Source organism: Triturus cristatus, chromosome 11 (genome assembly GCF_964204655.1).
Source record: "Triturus cristatus chromosome 11, aTriCri1.1, whole genome shotgun sequence".
In the NCBI taxonomy this organism is placed as follows: Eukaryota; Metazoa; Chordata; class Amphibia; order Caudata; family Salamandridae; genus Triturus; species Triturus cristatus.
The window spans coordinates 372,611,472-372,629,334 of record NC_140594.1 but is presented as its reverse complement, the minus strand read 5'-3'; the positions used below and the strand labels follow the sequence as shown (position 1 = coordinate 372,629,334).

Genomic DNA, 17,863 nt, shown 5'->3' with positions numbered 1-17,863 from the left:
ACGAGAGGTGCACCAAATGGTGGGACGTCGATGCCCACCTGGGCTACGAAAAAAACCCAAAAAAAAACAAAAGGAAAGACTACGAATCCGGACCCAACCACCAGATCGCGGAATAATGCACAGCATAGTGAATCCAGAAAGATCTTCAAGCTGCAAAACTACACCGACAGGTAAGAAACTATTCGTTTCTCCCATAGGAAATCATTGACTGTTTTTCTGCGAAATTTCTTCTAAGTGTCAATTTCTGCAAACTTTAAATATTCTTTAAAAATCGTATAATTTCTGAAAACGTAATTACTTACCTGTTTTGGATAAAGGTCCCAGTACTGAGTCTAGGCACCCAGTACTGGATTACAAAAGTAACGAGAACATACTATACCTGCAACTTGAATTTTCTTCCATAGGGAATCATTGACTGTTTTCTTTGAAATATTTTCTAAGTGTCAACTTTTAAAATAGCAAAATATTGTCTAAAAATCATCACAGTAATTAAGTTGACTTTTATCACTTGATTCCAAGTACTGACCCAGGACTGAATCTAGGATCCAGTCCTGGAATTCCAAAAGTAATCCTTAAAAGTAATCTGTGGCAAATAACTTGAAACTTCCATTGAACTCAATGCATGATTAAAATTGTGTTGCCTATTGCAACCACTTGTAACTTCCTACAAAAGACAATTGCATATTGCAAAAGTATTTATATAAAGCATCTCATTCTGAGAAAGTATATTTTAATACCTATTGTTGGTTCTAAAATAAAACAAGCATATTTTTTTTATATATAAACCATTGGCCTAGAGTTCAGTTATCGAGTGTGTGAGACCATTTGCTGGCTGAGTGTGTACAACAAATGCTTTACACTGTCCTCTGATACTGCCTTACTGCTCGACCAAGCTACCACTTTAGAGAGTAAGGTTATATCTAACTTTAGCCTCTGCCACACCTCTGGGGACTGTACACCCTGTACCTATTTGGAAACAGTATATACAGAGCCACTTTCTCACACAATTGTATATGCACTTTAATTTGATTACAGTAGAGCTACTAGTAATGCAATGCTTTTGATATACTGTACATATACTTTGTAATGGCTTTTTAATGGAATGTCAAATAGATTACTTTACAGATTACTTTTCTTACACAGTGCAGTATACTTGGATACTGCACTGGAACATTTCCTGTAAACAGTTAAGTAAAAGCGTTTTTGTTATTTAGTTACAGTTTTAAAGGGTTTCTTAGATTTTCCAACTCCACACTTAAAAACTGTTCACTGAAAAACAGCCAATGTTATCCTATGGAGGAAAATAGAGTTATCGGTTCAAAGGTACATATTCGGTGGTGGGAGTTGGTATTCTGGGGTTAGACTCAGGGGTCCCCCAGGCTCTTGTTAAACCCTCAGCTGCACTAGGGCGGCCGGGTGCAGAGTGCCATGACCCTATGTTATCCAATGGGGGACAGGGGGCCTCCGGTTGGTGGCTGCTTACGGGCAGGACAATGAGTTGTGGGAGCAAAGCTCCTAGATTTAAGCTCCGGGCAAATGAGAGTTCAAGCCAGCACAAAAGGTGCACCCTTAGCAGTACTGGGGGGTCCGGATGCAGAGTGCTGTAGCTTTCAATGGGGTGTCTCCGGTTTGCAAACACACTGCAGGCTCTGGGACGATGGTCTTCTGGGTGCAACCACCACTTGGAGAGGTACGTTGGAATGCTGGGGGTTGGTTAGGCACCATCGGTTCGGCCACCCAAGGCCGTGGGGCGTCGAGTGCAGGGGTGCCTTTTAGGGTAGGATCTTCTTACCAGCTCCTGGTCGCGGTTGGGGGGGTGAGGAATCTTCCTGTTTGAGGCTGCAGGCATCGGCTGGAGGCAGGTCAGGGGTCACCGGATCTCGGGTCAGGATTGCCGGGGAGACCTCCTCTTGGTGTTGGGCCACTCTAACTCGGACCGTGGGCGTTGGGTGCAGAGTGCTGCACACTAGTGGATTCTGCCGGAGTCTGTTTGTGAACAAATCCGGTGTTCACGGGAGACAGTCTTTTCTTTTGAAGGCAGGGCAGGTCCTCTGAGTCTTGAGGCTGCTAGCTGTAGCACACACCAGGGTTTTGCTTCTGCAGGTTTGAGATGGGGACAGGCGGGTAGGGCTGGCGCCAAGTCAGTAGGTGTCCTCCTCTTGTTAGCTTCGGCACAGCTGTTCTGTCTTGCTTCTGTTTTTCTTCTGGTTTCTTGTCTGAGGAAGCAAGGTTCAGGGGTGCCCCTAAATACTAAATTTAGGGGCGTTGCAGGTAGGTAAAAGGTTGGGACCAATGGGTCCCTTTCCTGGGGTGGGTACACCCCCTATTATTCCACCCTCCAGTGGTAGGGGGGCATAAGCCTCACCCTAGTTGGCTGGGTTCCCCCATCTGCAAGATGGCGGGGACTGAGAGTTGTGCTTCACCTTGCCTCCCCGCCGGTTGTTCTGCCCAAAGTGGGTGTCAGAACCAGTGGGGACCAGTTGCTGAAAGCAGTAAGTGGCCTGGGGAAGTTCACAAAGGCAACAAGCCTTTGTATCTTCCCCTTCGTGGATCGAGCCCATCCTGAGGGAGGAGGCTAGGCACCTCGTCCCAGGATGTGCATTGGTTCAGGCCCCCAAGAGCAGCAGTCTCTCGACCCAGGGGTCCAGAAACATGTCTGGTGGGGGCAGCTGAAAGCAGCCACTCAGCCTAGACACTAGTGGTAGGTCGTTTTTCAGAGGGCATCTCTAAGATACCCTCTGTGTGCATTTTCTATTAAATCCCACACTGACATTAGTGTGGGTTTAATGTGCTAAGAAGTTTGATACCAAACTTCTCAGTTTTTAGTGTAGCCATTAGGGTGCTGTGGAGTTCTTAATGACAAACTCCCAGCCCCATATACTCTTAATGGCAGCACCACACTTACAATGTCTAAGAATGGACTTCAACACTGTAGGGTTACAGGGCTCATGCACCTGTACCCTCACCACTGGTATAGGGCACCCAGCTAGAGGGGTAACTGATCTATGCCAGGGAGGGGTGACTGATCTATGCCAGGGCAGTGGGTTGTAGGCATGGCAAACAGGGATGTGTGCCATGTCGACTCTTCACTTTGTTCTGCACCAAAACACGCAGCCTGCAAAGGCAGTGTATGAGTGTAAAGGTACAGTACCTCTAAGGGTGGCACAATAAGTGCTGCAGCCCTTGGAGGCCTTCCCTGGTCAAAGCGCCCTGGGTACCTGTGGTACCATTTACCAGGGGCTGACCTGTGGCCAGAGATGCCAATTGGGTTTGGGTTTCAATGCATATTTAGGGAAAGAACATAGGCCCTGGTAGCTGTTTAGCAGGAGCCCAGGGCACACTCAGTCAAAGCACATCAGCAGTTCAGCAAAAAGTGGGGGCAACCATGCAGAAAGAGGGCACTTTCTCACATTGGGTTTCTCACTTTAAGGGGGTATATAATGGGGGGTTAGATCCAGCCAACCGTGAGAAAGCACAGCCTCTGTAAGGGGTATTAAAGTTAGTTTTCACCGAGGCTGAAGTAAAGAAGGGAATTTTGGGCCTATCTAAACACAAGGTGCCAGGACCCAATGGGATTCTCCCAGAACTATACCTGAGTGATACTGATACTTGGGCCCCCGAACTAGCCAAGGTTCTAACCTGCTCTGTGAAGGAAGGCCCACCTCCATCATGGGCTACCGCAGTTATCTTCCCAAGATTTAAAAAAAAGGACGTGTATAGCCTGTCGTCCTACAGATCCATCTCGCTACTTGATTCTGAGTCAAAGTTCTATTTTTTTTTGCTGGATAGTTTAACAACCTGGTCCCGGGATCATAACAGGCTTTCTGCTTTCCATTATAGTTTTTTGACCTGGAAGATCAACCATTGACCAGTGTTTGAATCTATGTCTAATCCTCAACAAATACACGGTGATGTGGAAGGAATCTGTCCAGTTAGCCTTCATGGACCTAACTGCGGCCTACGACTGGGTCAATCATGAAAAACTTTGGAGAATCATTTCGGACATGGGGGTAAACCAGGATGTAGTCTACTTTATGAGAGAACTTCATGCCCATATGACTGCCTCGGTCAGATACACCTTTTTATTCCCAATGCACGGAAAGTTTTAATAAGATGCTGGGGTGTATCATGGCATCCTTTTTATTCACCCTATATATTAATAAACTTGAACACATCCTGGTGGAAGGAATAATTGATTGTCCACAAATAAAAAGTCGACCTCTGCCTTTCCCGTGGTTTGCTGAGAACGCTGTGCTTATGGGAGAAACAGCCAGGGGCTTGCAGGCCCTTATCAACCTATTTGTGGGTTTTATTATAGTATTGGACCTTAGCACCAGTATCCTTGTTATATTATAATTGTGATGTAATGGTAGTTGGTCTGAGAAATACAAAGTCCCGAACCTTTAAGATAGATACACAGACACTCACGAGAGTGAAAGTCTTTCCCTATTTGGGTGACTTGCTTGATGCCTATCTACTGTGGAACCCCTTATTATCTGTCAAGCAGTAGGACCTTGCTAGGACCAACGCAGCTATCTGGAAGTTTGCCCGTAGACTGGGTAGGAGACTGATCAGCGCCCTGCTACAAGTCTGTTGTGCCAAGAGTGTTTGCAAGGCTTGCTACGGGAGTGCCATCTGGGGCTACAGAACGCATAACTCCCTGCAGGTGGCTGAAAGTATATTTTTGAGACTCCTCGAATTGGGAGTAAGCTATCTCACTGGCATTATAGGTCTTCACCCCCTTTTATGTTGAACTGATATTTGGACAAAAGGAGCTGCAGTACAGAGTTATACTGCAGGACGGTATCTATTCATTTTGATCTGCATATCGTGTGGCTAAAGTATATCAAGAGCTGGGGGGGTTATGTTTACCAGTCCTGACAAGATTGTAAAGGCAGATTGAGGCTGGTTTAATGACAAATGTTTGAGACACAGAACTCGGTTAAGAGAGTTTTTAGCCCTCCAGAAAACGTCAGGGCGAGGATATGTGTTATTGAAAATTAATTTATGTATAGATCCCTACCTGGTTACTGTCGCCTCTAAGCATGCTTGATTTTTGCTCATCAGATTCAGGCTAAATTTGTTACCCGAGCTGCTTGCATTTCCTCTGGATTTGTGTGATTCATCCTCCCTGGAACCCTGTTGCTGCGACAAGGTGTCTCAGTAGGATACCATGCATTTTATACTATTTTGTAAATTTTATGAGATTCCAAGAAAGGCTTTTTTTGTTCCTCTTTTTAAAGCACGAGAATTCAAACAAGGTCAGCTCTCCTCTTTTTACAAATGCTTTCTATGGACATTGTTTTTAATGTTCTTAGTTTCTTAAAAGATGCCGTTAGATCAAGACTTTGAGTGAGGGATTGACTGTAGCTGGGTACAGTGATATGAATTATTAATGATTTTATTCATTTGTATAGTTTTTATCTGACTGTGTATTTGTTGTATGCTTTTATGGTTTTTTCACTATTACCGAATAAAGCTTATTGACTATGAACTTTCTCATAGGATTAGGAATCTGCATCCAAATGTATCTATCAGAAGAAAAAATTATTTACTTTCTGTTATTGTATTTCTCTTGGCTTCTGTATCTTTCTGCTGATTCCTCATGCATGTGTTAGTGCAGTAGTTAATAAGGTCGCATGGTGTGCATATATGTCGTATTATTAGTTTGTTGGGGTAAAAGTAAGGTGGGTGTATAAAGGATATTTAGGTATTTGTCCCTCCCATCTGACAAGGAAAGTATGTGGTGAATGGTGGGAATGGAGTTTTGAAATTGGATAGAGGGGTTTTAGAGTGGATCAAAAGGTGTTCCTTTGCTCTGACTTTACCATCCAGAGCTGAGGGACTAAGTGGTAGAAAGTTATTTATATGTACCTGTATAGTCACCTGCTTCTATAGGATTGTGGTCGGACGAAAAACTAGGCATTGAATAAGTCTGTCCATTTGTCTGGTGTGGTGGGATTAAAATGTTGTAGAAGATTATTAATAGTACTATCTCTTCCTTTGCTTCTACCACTTCAGGTTCCTGCGCTGCACAGAGAGTGATCTGGCTCCGTACCTAGAGAAGTTAAATGACAACACCCTAAAAGAAACTCTGCTGAACGGAGTGGGTTACCTGCATGAGGGTCTTAGCTCTCTGGAGCGCCGCATTGTGGAGCAGCTCTTCAACTCTGGTGAGGCGTGTGGTGGTTATGAGATGGGGTGGAGTAACTGAGTTGGTAGAAAGTCAGAGGGTTAGCTTCCTCTCGTAGGTCAGAGGGCTGCCTCTGACCCACAAAGGGAAGGCAAAGGGAGTGTGGATGGTTATAGCAGAGTTGCAGACTGGAGAAACGCAATGGTCTGCCTGCGTGAAGTAGAGCATGAGCCAAAATAAAGGCTGTGAACTTGAGGAAAAGTTGGGTAAACGTTAATAGGGCACGGAGCAGAGAAAAACAGACTGAATCTTTTTGTATTCAAAAGGGGTTTGGGGTGGTGCACCACCAAATTGTTTGTAAGTATATTATACCAAGTGGTCAGTAGTTGGTATACAAAAAGTCTTTATTTTAAATTAGTTGTTGAAACAAAGCCTCAGCCAACGCGTTTCGTTCAGAATGAACTTCGTCAGGGCATAAGTAGAAGTGCGAGTGCAATCCAATAATAAAACCGGGGTTCATGTAGACCAGTAGCCGTCTCTCGGCAAACTGTGAAACCGTTGTATTTTTGTTGAGTAAACAATCCTGTTAAATCTTCCAGTACCACCTTGATAAGGGCACTGTACACGTATCTGTAACGTGACGGTAGTCCGTGCTCTCCCCTACGAGTGTCCCGTCAAAGACTGAATCTTTTTGTATTGGGTTGTTTTTGTTATGTTTTAAGAGAAAGTTTAGTCAATTCTTACTTCAGGGCCCTAAAGATGTGATTCATTTAAATTCTAATTCATCCTCAGAACACATACTTAATAACTCACACTCTCACTGTACATTCTTTCCTCCCCTCATGCTTTCCTTTTGCTTCCACTCATGTGCCTACTTACGACTTCCTGCACGAGCTTCTGTGCTAGATTGTCTCCTCTGTTGCGCTTTTTTCTGTTTGACTTGCACGCTTCTTGAGTTACCTGTGCTATCTGTGTTAGTTTCTTCTACCAACTCTAATGCTTAATGGGTATCTTGTGTGCTTCATCACTGTCTTCCTCCTTCTACAGGTGCTGTGCAGGTGGTTGTGGCCTCACGGAGTCTATGCTGGGGTATAAATGTAGCTGCTCATTTGGTGATAATCATGGACACACAATACTACAATGGAAAAATCCATGCGTGAGTAGAACATTTTCAAAACATCTGTAAGCCATTATGCTAATTTAACATGTGTGGCCAGACTAAATTGTGGGCAGTACTCCTTGGTGTCTGATGCGAAGACTGGGCAGAAAAAGAAGTGGCTTGCGAAGGAAACTACTTGAGCGACTACCACTCTGTGTTTGGAAAGAGGTGGTTTGGATCCATTTTCATGGTGTTTCACTACTGAACATCATGCCATCCCTCCCACAATCACCCTTCATCCTCTCCCTCTTCTCGTTATTTTGCTTTCAGTGCATTACATTTTTACTTCTTTAATTGTTATGCATTTGTGTTTACTTGCCCCGAAGTTTCTTCCTAGATTAGTTTAGTAGATAACATGTTGTTCGAAGCATGTGAGCTGTAGATCACATGCCTTGCATAGCCCGCCATCTAGTGTTGGGTCCGGATGTTTGCACTTTGTTTTTGATTGAAAAAGTTTTTTCCAGTCACGAGGTAGGTGACTCCTCCTTTCGGCGATAGTGCGCATGGGCTCCATTCTTAGATTTGTTTTTTTCCGCCATCGGGTTCGGATGTGAGTTGCTGCGCTCTGGTTCGGTGCTGTTTCTCGGGTTCCCTTGGACGTGCAATCCACTACCCTCGACGGTATTGTATCTCGGTCGCGTTTCCAATTCTCCGCGTATCGTTTCGACTCAAAGATCTTCGATCAGAAAACTCGTGCAGGGCCGTTGGACCTACCCGCCCCGGGCTCGCTAGCAGTCGCTGAAACGGACTTCATTCAAGCTCTGTCCCGATCGTTTTGTTCAAAGAAAATGCTTCGTGACCCTCTGGCTCGACGTCACGAGATGCAACACCAAGGCAGCTCCGTACCGGACTTCTTGGGCGAAGATTCTGACGGAGAAGAAACACAAGCTCAAGGAGCCGAGGAAGAAGAACACATCTCCGTGTCCAAAGCCGACCCCGACATTGGAAGAAGAGGAGCAAGTTACACTGGGTCAGTACAGAAACCCCCTTTCCCCAACAACCTAGGACAAACAAGGCTCTGGTCCTAACCTCTGCCTGCGGGCCAAGGTCGGCACCAAGAAAAAGTTTCGAGCACCCCGCCCGCGGCTTGCACCGTAACACAAAGAGAAGCCTTCTGGCACAAGTCGGCATCATACCGGCGCTGAACCGAAATCCTCGGCGCCGAAATCCAGGCATCTCCTGTTACACGTTCCATCTTTGTCGAAGACTAAATCTTCGGTACCGAAGAGTTCGGAGCTGAAACATTCGACACCGAAAACGACAAGTAAGGATAAAATGACTCCCCCCCCCCCCCCCCCCCCCCCCCCCTCCCAAAAGCCTCTGTCCGAAATTCCACCTTCAGATCTGAAACAGAAGAAACTGGTTATTAGCCCAGATACTGGAAATATTCATGTCAAACTGCCTGAAAAATGGAAACTTACCCACGAATCCTCAATTACTTATCACACCCACTAATTCACCACCACCACTATCACCTGGCCCACACTATGAAGGGGATGGGGATAGGCCACAAAATGTTGACCCATGGGAGGATTGACACTGAATGAAGCTGATACAATTTCCTGTAGCAGTCCCAGGAAGCTGACCCACACACAGATACTGACCCTGACTTATACCAGTCCAGGCCCTCACCACCTGACCACAATATAGGCTACATTGAGCTTTTTAACAGGGCTGCTCATTACCATGGGGTAGAACAAAACACATACACTGCCAATGCTTAAGGGGATGCTTAAACATGCAGATGAGGTTTTCAAAGATCAAGAATCATTATCATCAAACTTTAAAACGTAAGATTATTGATGTATCAGGCAGTGAGCATAGCACTGACACACAACTGGATACTATCTGATAACACGCCGCCGGTCCGCTGGATGTCGGCTGATGGGCTGTGTACAACTAGCACTGTTGCAGAAAACTGTGATTGCATGACGCCGGCCCGTTGCGGTTGTAGGCGAGCGCACTATAGGTGATTTTCGGTATGTTTTGTATGTGATAAAAAAAAAGTGCAATAAAATTCTTACACCAATAAAAAAAATAAAAAAAAAAAAAAACATAATCATTACGCACAGGGTTGAAAAGAAATATAAACCAGCACCTACTGACCTGTCCTACAGCAAGGGTCAGCTGCCCTTAGACTCTCTTGTGGTTTCTAATGCTTGCAAGAGAGCTAACTCACAGACTACAGATGAGGCCCCTCCTCCTGACAAGAAGTCCAAGTTAATTGATGCCTCTGGCAAAAGGGTAGCCTCGCAAGCAGCTGATCACTGGCGCATTGCCAATGCTTAGGCTTTGTTGACCAGATATGATAGGGCTCATTATGATGAGTTAGAAAAACCTATGCAATTTCTGCCAGATGAGCATAAATCTAATGCAAATGATATTATCCAGGAGGGCAAACTTCTCACCAATACCTCCATCAAGTGCGCACTAGATGCAGCAGACAGCAGTGCGTGCAATAATCACCAGCGTACTGCTACGCAGACATGCATGGTTGAGAGTTTCAGGGTCCAAATCTGAGGTACAGGCATCCATTCTCAACCAGCCATTTGACAAGGAACACCTCTTTGGTTCAGCAGTTGACACCTCGCTGGAAAAGATGAAGAAAGACACTGAGGTCGCAAAGTCCATGGGGGCTTTGCAGTTAACTGAGAATAGGGGTTCCTATCGGTGCTCCTTTTACAGGGGTGGCTCCAAAAATATTTCCATAGAAAATCCCTCCTCCTCTTACAAGGGCAACAACCAATCGCCCTCATCAAGAGGTTATTTCAGAGGAGATTTTAGAGGAAACAATGGTAAGGGAAGAGGCAGAGGCAACTCCACACGCTCCTCCCCCGCAACCAACAAGCAGTGACTTCCTTCCGCTACCCCCGATCATTCCACTTCTGTCAGGGGACGTCTCTCCCAATTTCTCGCTGTCTGGAACACAATCACCTCAGACAAATGAGTTTTACAAATTATCCAGTATGGTTACTGCCTGGAACTTACAGACACCCCCCCCAAACATTCCTCCAAAATCACGCACAATGTCACAGGAACATCTTACCCTTCTAAAGTTAGAAGTTCTCTCTCTGTTAGAGAAAGGGGCTATAGAACCAGTTGCATTAAAATATCAAGGGGCCGGGGTATACTCCCTATACTTCTTGATTCCCAAGAAGGACGGCTCTCTCAGGCCTATACTAGACCTCCCAGAACTAAATCTATACATTCAGTCGGACCACTTTCACATGGTCACACTCGAGCAAGTGCTCCCACTCCTTCAACAAGGCGACTTTCTGTCCACTCGGGACTTAAAGGTCGCCTATTTCGATATCCCAATACATCTGCTCACCGCAGGTACATCAGGTTCGTAGTAGCAGGACATCACTATCAGTTCAAAGTGCTCCCATTCAGAGTAACTACAGCACCCAGAGTTTTCACCAAGTGTCTGGCAGTAGTCGCAGCTCATCTTCGAAGACCGCACATTCACGTTTTCCCATATTTGGACGATTGGCTCATAAAAGCCAGCTCGCAAGAAAGCTGACTACGTCACACTCACAAAACAGTGCAGTTGCTTCACAATCTTAGATTCACAGTAAACCTGTCCAAGTTCCATCTTCAGCCATCCAACACACAGGCATACCTGGCAGCCACAATAAATACACAAAAAGCTTTGGCCTACCCCAATCTGGCCAGATTCTGCAACATGCAGACTCTGCTCGGTCAGTTTCAGCATTAACACTCTTTGCCAGTTCAAGTGTTCATGCAGTTACTAGGGATGATGGCGTCTTGCATCCTAATAGTCCCTTACACAAGACTTCACATTCGTCCCCTTCAGGAGTGCTTAGCACGTCAGTGGAACCAGGCTCAGGGTCCGTTATCAGATCTAGTGTTGGTGGACGGCTGCACCCATCGCTCTCTGCAGTGGTGGGATACACAAAACCTTTCAAAAGGGCGGCCCTTCATCAACCCGGTTCCACAGATAGTGCTAACAGCAGACGTATCGCTCACTGGTTGTGAAGCTCATCTCCAGACGCATACAATTCAGGGCATGTGGACTCTGCAGCAAAAGCAGTTTCACATTAATCATCTAGAGCTGCTAGCGATTTTTCTAGCGCTCAAAGCTTTTCAAGTTAATCTAGTATGCAAATCTATCCTGATCGGTACAGACAACAGGACAGCAATGTACTACATACAAAAACAAGGGGACACACACTCTCTCTAGTTGTCACAACTAGCACAGACCATCTGGAGATGGGCCACACGCCACAAAAGGTATCTCCTTGCAGAACACCCTACAGGAGTAAACAATCGGATTGCAGATCTGCTCAGTCGTCAAAGACCACAAATCCATGAATGGAAACTCCACCCTCAAGTTCACCTCCCATTCTTTCAAATGTGGGGTTTTCTGGACATAGATCTGTTTGCCACAAACCTAAACGCAAAATGCCCAAGCTTCGCATCCAGACTTCCACACCCATTGTCCAAGGGCAATGCAATATGGATGAATTAGTCAGGGATATTTGCCTACGCTTTTCTACCTCTCCCACTCATTCCATGAGTGGTTCGGAAGCTCACACAGGCATCCCTGACACTGATCCTAGTTGCTCCCACATGGGCCCGACAACCCTGGTTCACAACCCAGTTGGAGCTCTCAGTAGTTCCTCATCAAAAATTACACCTCCCTTCCAATCTTCTCACTCAGAGCCATGGAGAGATAAGACATCCAGATCCCAGTCATCTCAACCTTGTGATCTGGCTCCTGAAATCTTAGAGTTTGGCTACCTTAATCTTCCGCCAGACTGCATGAACATTATCAAAGAGGCTAGGCGTCCTACCACAAGAGCACGCTATACAGCAAAGGGGAAGCGATTTGTAATATACTGCAATAACAATCAAATCAATCCGCTGGACACTTCAGTAAAAAAAATACTTGCTACCTACTACACCTGCAGCGTTCCAACTTAGCGTACTCTTCTTCTATACGCTTACATCTTGCTGCAATAGCTGCATACCTACAGAACAGACAACATCTGTCTCTCTCTTTAGAGTGCCTGTCATAAAAGCTTTAGTGTGGAATCTCAACATTGTCCTCACCAGACTAATGGGTCCACCCTTTGAGCCATTGCATACATGTGAACTGCAATTTCTCACTTGGAAGGTAGCTTTCCTCATAGCTATCACATCACTGAGGAGAGTGGGTGAGCTTCAGGCACTAACCATAGAAGAACCATTTTTACAATTACACCGAAATAAAGTGGTTCTTCGGACTAACCCTAAATTCCTACCAAAGATCATTTCTGCCTTTCATATCAACCAATCTGTTGAGTTTCCTGTGTTCTTCCCTCAACCAGATTCTGTGGCAGAACGTGCTTTGCACACTTTAGATGTGAAAAGTGCACTCCTATACTATGTAGAAAGGACCATACCTTTCCGCAACACAAAACAACTATTTGTCGCTTTTGCTCCACCACATAAATGCAATCCTATATCAAAATCAGTCATTGCAAGGTGGATAGTGAAGTGCATTCAGACATGCTATGCAAAAGCAAAACAAACACTAACAATTCCCCCTAGACTGCACTCTACAGGCAGCCTAGGCTCTTTTATGGCATTCTTAGTAAATATACCAATAGATGATATCCGCAAAGCTGCAACTTGGCCTACAACTCACACATTCACAAAACACTATTGTGTAGATGTATTAGCAAGACAGCAAGCTAGTGTGGGCCAAGCAGTTTTACGTACACTATTTCAGACGACAGCAACAGCTACAGGTTAACCACCGCTTTGGAAGATAACTGCTGTATAGTCAATGCAAAGCATGTGATTTTCAGCTCACATGCCTCGAACGGAAAATGCTACTTACCCAATATGCATCTGTTCTTGGCATGTAGAGCTATAGATTCACATGCGCCCAACTGCCTCCCCAGGTACCTATACCCGGTGCAGTAATATCTTACTTAGATACATACATACATTCATACATGAACATCTCTTACTAGCTCCATTATCACCCTCTGCTGCAAACAATCTAACAATGGAGCCCATGTGCACTATCACCGAAAGGAGGCGTCACCTACATCATTACGGGAAAATACTTCTTCGAACAAAAACAAAGTGCAAACATCCGGACCCAACACTAGATGGCTAGCTATGCAAAGCATGTGCATCTACAACTCTACATGCCAAGAACATATGCGTTCGAGGCATGTGGGCTGCTGAATTCATATCTGTGCATAGATCGCCGCCTAGTGTTGGGTCCGGATGTTTGCACGTTGTTGTCCTGGAAGAGTCTTCGAAGTATCCTGAGATAGGTGACTCCTCCCCTGGACCACAGTGCGCATGGGCATCCTCTCCATCCTCAGATTGTTTTTTTCCGCCATTGGGTTCGGATGTGCTTATCTTGACTCAAGTTAGGAAAAACCTTTTTTTCAGGCCAAAAGGCCTTTAGTTCGCGTCGGTACTGTTCCCGATCGGTATCGACAGTTACTTGTTAGTTTATTGACTTCAACAACAACTTTTTCGCATCGTATCCGACCATCGACCCTACATCGACGATGGAATCGAGGACACCATTCAAGCGGTGTCCTGTTTGCAATGCGAAATATCCCCATGTCGACGTCCACCCGGTGTGCAACAAATGCCTTTCACCGGATCACGACGAATCCACATGTATGGCCTGTGCCCGATTCCGATCCAAAAAGACTCTCCGGAATCGATGAGCAGCGAGACTTGAAGCGCAGCAAGCGGCACCGGCCCGACCAACATCTTCAGCGCCGAGGACGAAGATGTGGAAGGCGTGGAGAACCGACCCTCCAGCCCCGCTTCCGAACACGATTCCGGATCGGAAGACATCGAAGAACAACTCTTTCACAGGGAAGAAGCCGACACCGAGGTAGGAGACTACGATGAGGCCTTAGGGGCCGAAGAAAGTAGCTCCGGTGACGAGCAAGGCCTACCCGTACAGACGGAGGATATCCCAGTGCGTCAGTCAATGGCTCCGGTCGAGGGATCGCCTTCGGGCCTTACCCAAGACCTATCCCGCAGTTCTTCGGCCCCGCCATCTGGCCCGGCCTCGGACATTCAGCGACAGCCATTAGTGCCCAAAATGACTGGTTTCCCTTCCTCGAAACCGAAACCAAAAGTCGTATCGGTTCCACAGAAACCGAAAGTGAAACTACCACTGGTCGGATCGAAGCCCTCTACACCTTCGACGCCAGCCAAACCCGTCGGCACCGACCTCACCAAACGGGACTTCGGTGCCGAACTCGCAGCAGCCGACGTCGGCGCCGACGCACGGAAAAAGGCCATCGGTACCGCCAAGCCGCCTCGGCCCCCGGCACCGAAACAATCGGCTCCGGCCACGAAGGTCAAAATGGCCGCTGCGTCGCACATCGCTTCGAAAGCAGCACCGAAGGCCCAATCATCGACGTCGTCGACAGCTACTACCTCTCCTCGACTCGATGACCCCGTGGCCCCGAAGAAGTCCACGCCTGCCTCTGCAGAACCGCTCGGCGCCAAAGAACCGTCGGCGTTACAGGTTCGACAAGTTGCAGCGTCCTTGCAACGCATCAAAGAAAAGGCAGCCCTCCAGGACACGTCGGGCTCCGAGCCGAAAAAAGCTCAAAAAGCTTCTCCAGCAATACCCAACATCACTTTTGGACTGCCACCATCCACGGCACCCAAACTGTTTGAAATCAGGACACGTGTCGCCCAAACTAGGATCACACCTGCCGAACGCTCTCCTACGGAGACGTCACCGTCCCACATCATCGATGCCGACACCGGCAGACTTATGCTCCACAAGCGGAGAATATCTTCCGAGCAGCCTTTGGACTCCTACCGGATCCCGCTAAAGAAAAAGCTGCCAGCGGATTCGGAACCAGTTCTTTACGAACGTCTCCATACCTCTTACCTAGATTCACAGCCCTTCTCTCCGACACCCTCCGAAACCGATGCTTTGGAGGACTACATGGGTGACGATGTCCCCTACCCCAGAGAGATGGACCCTGAAGGCCAACAGGACCCTGACCAGGCTTGGGAGGACCCTGTAGACCCGGGTGCGCCTATGGATACACAGGAGACGCAGCTATATGGCGCGAAAACGTCTCCCACAGAGGACACTGCCGCATTCAACGCCCTCATTGAACGTGCTGCGGCCAATCATGGTGTGCAACTCCACTCTGACACAATCGAGGACGATTTTCTAATGAATACTTTCGCATCCTCAGAAAGGAATATCAAAACTCTACCCATGCTTAAAGGTGTCCTTAAACCAGCAAAGGACATTTTCAAAGAACCCACTAGGGCAAGAGTAATAAACCCCAGGATCGACAAAAAATATAGGTCGGCGCCTGGGGACCCTACGTACATTAGAGGCCAGTTGCCTCTAGATTCCATCGTAGTCGCTAATGCTCGCAAAAGGGCGCACTCACAGACTACTGGCGAAGCTCCTCCCCCGGACAAGGAGTCCAAGGTGCTAGAGACCTCCGGCAAACGGGTTGCAGCCCAGGCAGCTAATATATGGCGTATTGCCAATACCCAGGCGCTCCTAGCTCGCTGCGATCGTGCCCACTATGACACATTAGAAACCCTACTCCAACATCTCCCTGACCAATACAAAGAGGGAGCAGAGATCCTCATCAGGGAGGGACAACTCCTCACGAACGCATCCATTAAGTATGCACTGGATGCCGCAGATACAGCTGCTAGAGCAATAAATACCAGCGTCATGTTACGACGACACGCCTGGTTACGAATCTCCGGATTCAAACCTGAGGTTCAAAATAACATCCTCAATCAGCCGGTCAACCCCGACTACTTGTTCGGACCAGAGGTCGACACCACCCTAGAAAAAATAAAAAAGGACACAGACACTGCAAAGTCCATGGGGGCTCTCCAAACACAGTCCTTTCGGAGTGGCTCCTTTCGTCGCCCCGGAAATAGAGGAGCAGGTAGAGGACAGGGGTCACAGCAATCCTTCATCAAGGGCAACACACAAAGTACTTACGATAAAAACACCCGGGGTGGATATCGTGGCTCCAGCACAAAGGGTAGAGGACGCGGATACGGCAATACCAGGTCCTCCCCCAAGAACAAACAGTGACGCCCTCTCCCTTCCTCCCGACCACATAACACCTGTCGGGGGAAGGCTACAAAGGTTCCTGTCCACGTGGAACTCCATCACCACGGACAGGTGGGTCAAAGATATTATCAAACACGGTTACTGCCTAGAATTAACCTCCACTCCACCCACCATACCACCAAAACACCGTCCTATGTCCTCAGAGCACTTAGCGCTATTACAGCAGGAAGTGCTAAGTATGCTGAAAAAAGGCGCAATAGAGGTCGTGCCCGTCCACGAGCAAGGTACGGGGGTGTACTCCCTGTACTTCTGAATACCAAAAAAGGACGGGTCACTCAGGCCTATACTAGACCTGAGACCCCTCAACCGCTACATTCTCTCAGAGCATTTCCACATGCTCACCCTACAACAAGTCCTCCCGCTGCTCAAACAGGGAGACTTCCTGGCCACGCTAGACCTCAAAGATGCGTATTTCCACATACCCATTCACCCCTCACACAGAAAATATCTCAGGTTCACTATTCAAGGGCAGCACTACCAATTCAAGGTTCTTCCCTTCGGCGTGACAACAGCACCCAGAGTTTTCACAAAGTGCCTAGCTACTGTAGCTGCACATCTACGGAGGCAACAAATTCACGTCTAGCCCTTCCCTGGACGACTGGCTTGTTCAGGCAAAGTCAGCCCAGCAATGTGCCAGCCACATGTCCCGCACCATTCACCTTCTACACAGTCTGGGGTTCTGACTAAATTACCCGAAATCACATCTCCAACCCGCACACGTACAACAGTACCTAGGTGCGACCATAGACACTCTGGCAGCCACAGCTCAGCCAAATTTAGTGAGGATCAACAGCATGCAAATGCTGATTTCCAAGTTCAAACCCCAACACTCCCTTCCCGCGCGAGTGTTCATGCAGCTGATAGGCATGATGGCCTCCTGCATTTTCATAGTCCCACACGCAAGACTACATATGCGCCCGCTTCAGGAGTGCTTAGCACGTCAATGGAATCAGGCTCAAGGGCAACTAAAAGACCTAGTGTTGGTGAGCGGTCGGGCATACAACTCTCTGCATTGGTGGAATCCACAAAACCTTTGCAAGGGCCGACCGTTCCAAGAGCCTGTTCCACAAATAATACTGACAGCGGACGCGTCTCTCCAGGGATGGGGAGCTCATGTACTCAATTACACAGTGCAGGGACTATGGACAATACAGCAAAAGAAGATGCACATCAACCTTCTAGAACTGATGGCAATCTTCCTGGCAATGAAAGCATTCAAAGTACACTTGTGCAACAAAGTCGTGTTGATCCGGACGGACAACATGACTGCCATGTACTATATACAGAAGCAGGGAGGAACACACTCCCCACAGTTGTCTCATCTGGCTCAGAGCATGTGGAAGTGGGCCATTCAGAGGAACATATTCCTCATGGCGGAACACCTCCCCGGCAAGGACAACCAGATGGCGGATCTGCTCAGCAGACACAGCCACCAGATGCACGA

The 17,863-nt window shown here is 47.1% G+C and overlaps 1 protein-coding gene across 1 annotated transcript in view; it reads left to right on the top strand.

The window, feature by feature from the left end:
* SNRNP200 (small nuclear ribonucleoprotein U5 subunit 200) overlaps nucleotides 1-17,863 on the top strand; it is a 468,968-nt gene that overhangs the window by 384,000 nt on the left and 67,105 nt on the right. The window contains exons 34-35 of the mRNA XM_085634342.1: nucleotides 6,022-6,173; nucleotides 7,181-7,289. Of these exons, the coding sequence (XP_085490468.1) occupies nucleotides 6,022-6,173; nucleotides 7,181-7,289 (261 nt within the window). The remainder of the gene's footprint in view (nucleotides 1-6,021; nucleotides 6,174-7,180; nucleotides 7,290-17,863) is intronic.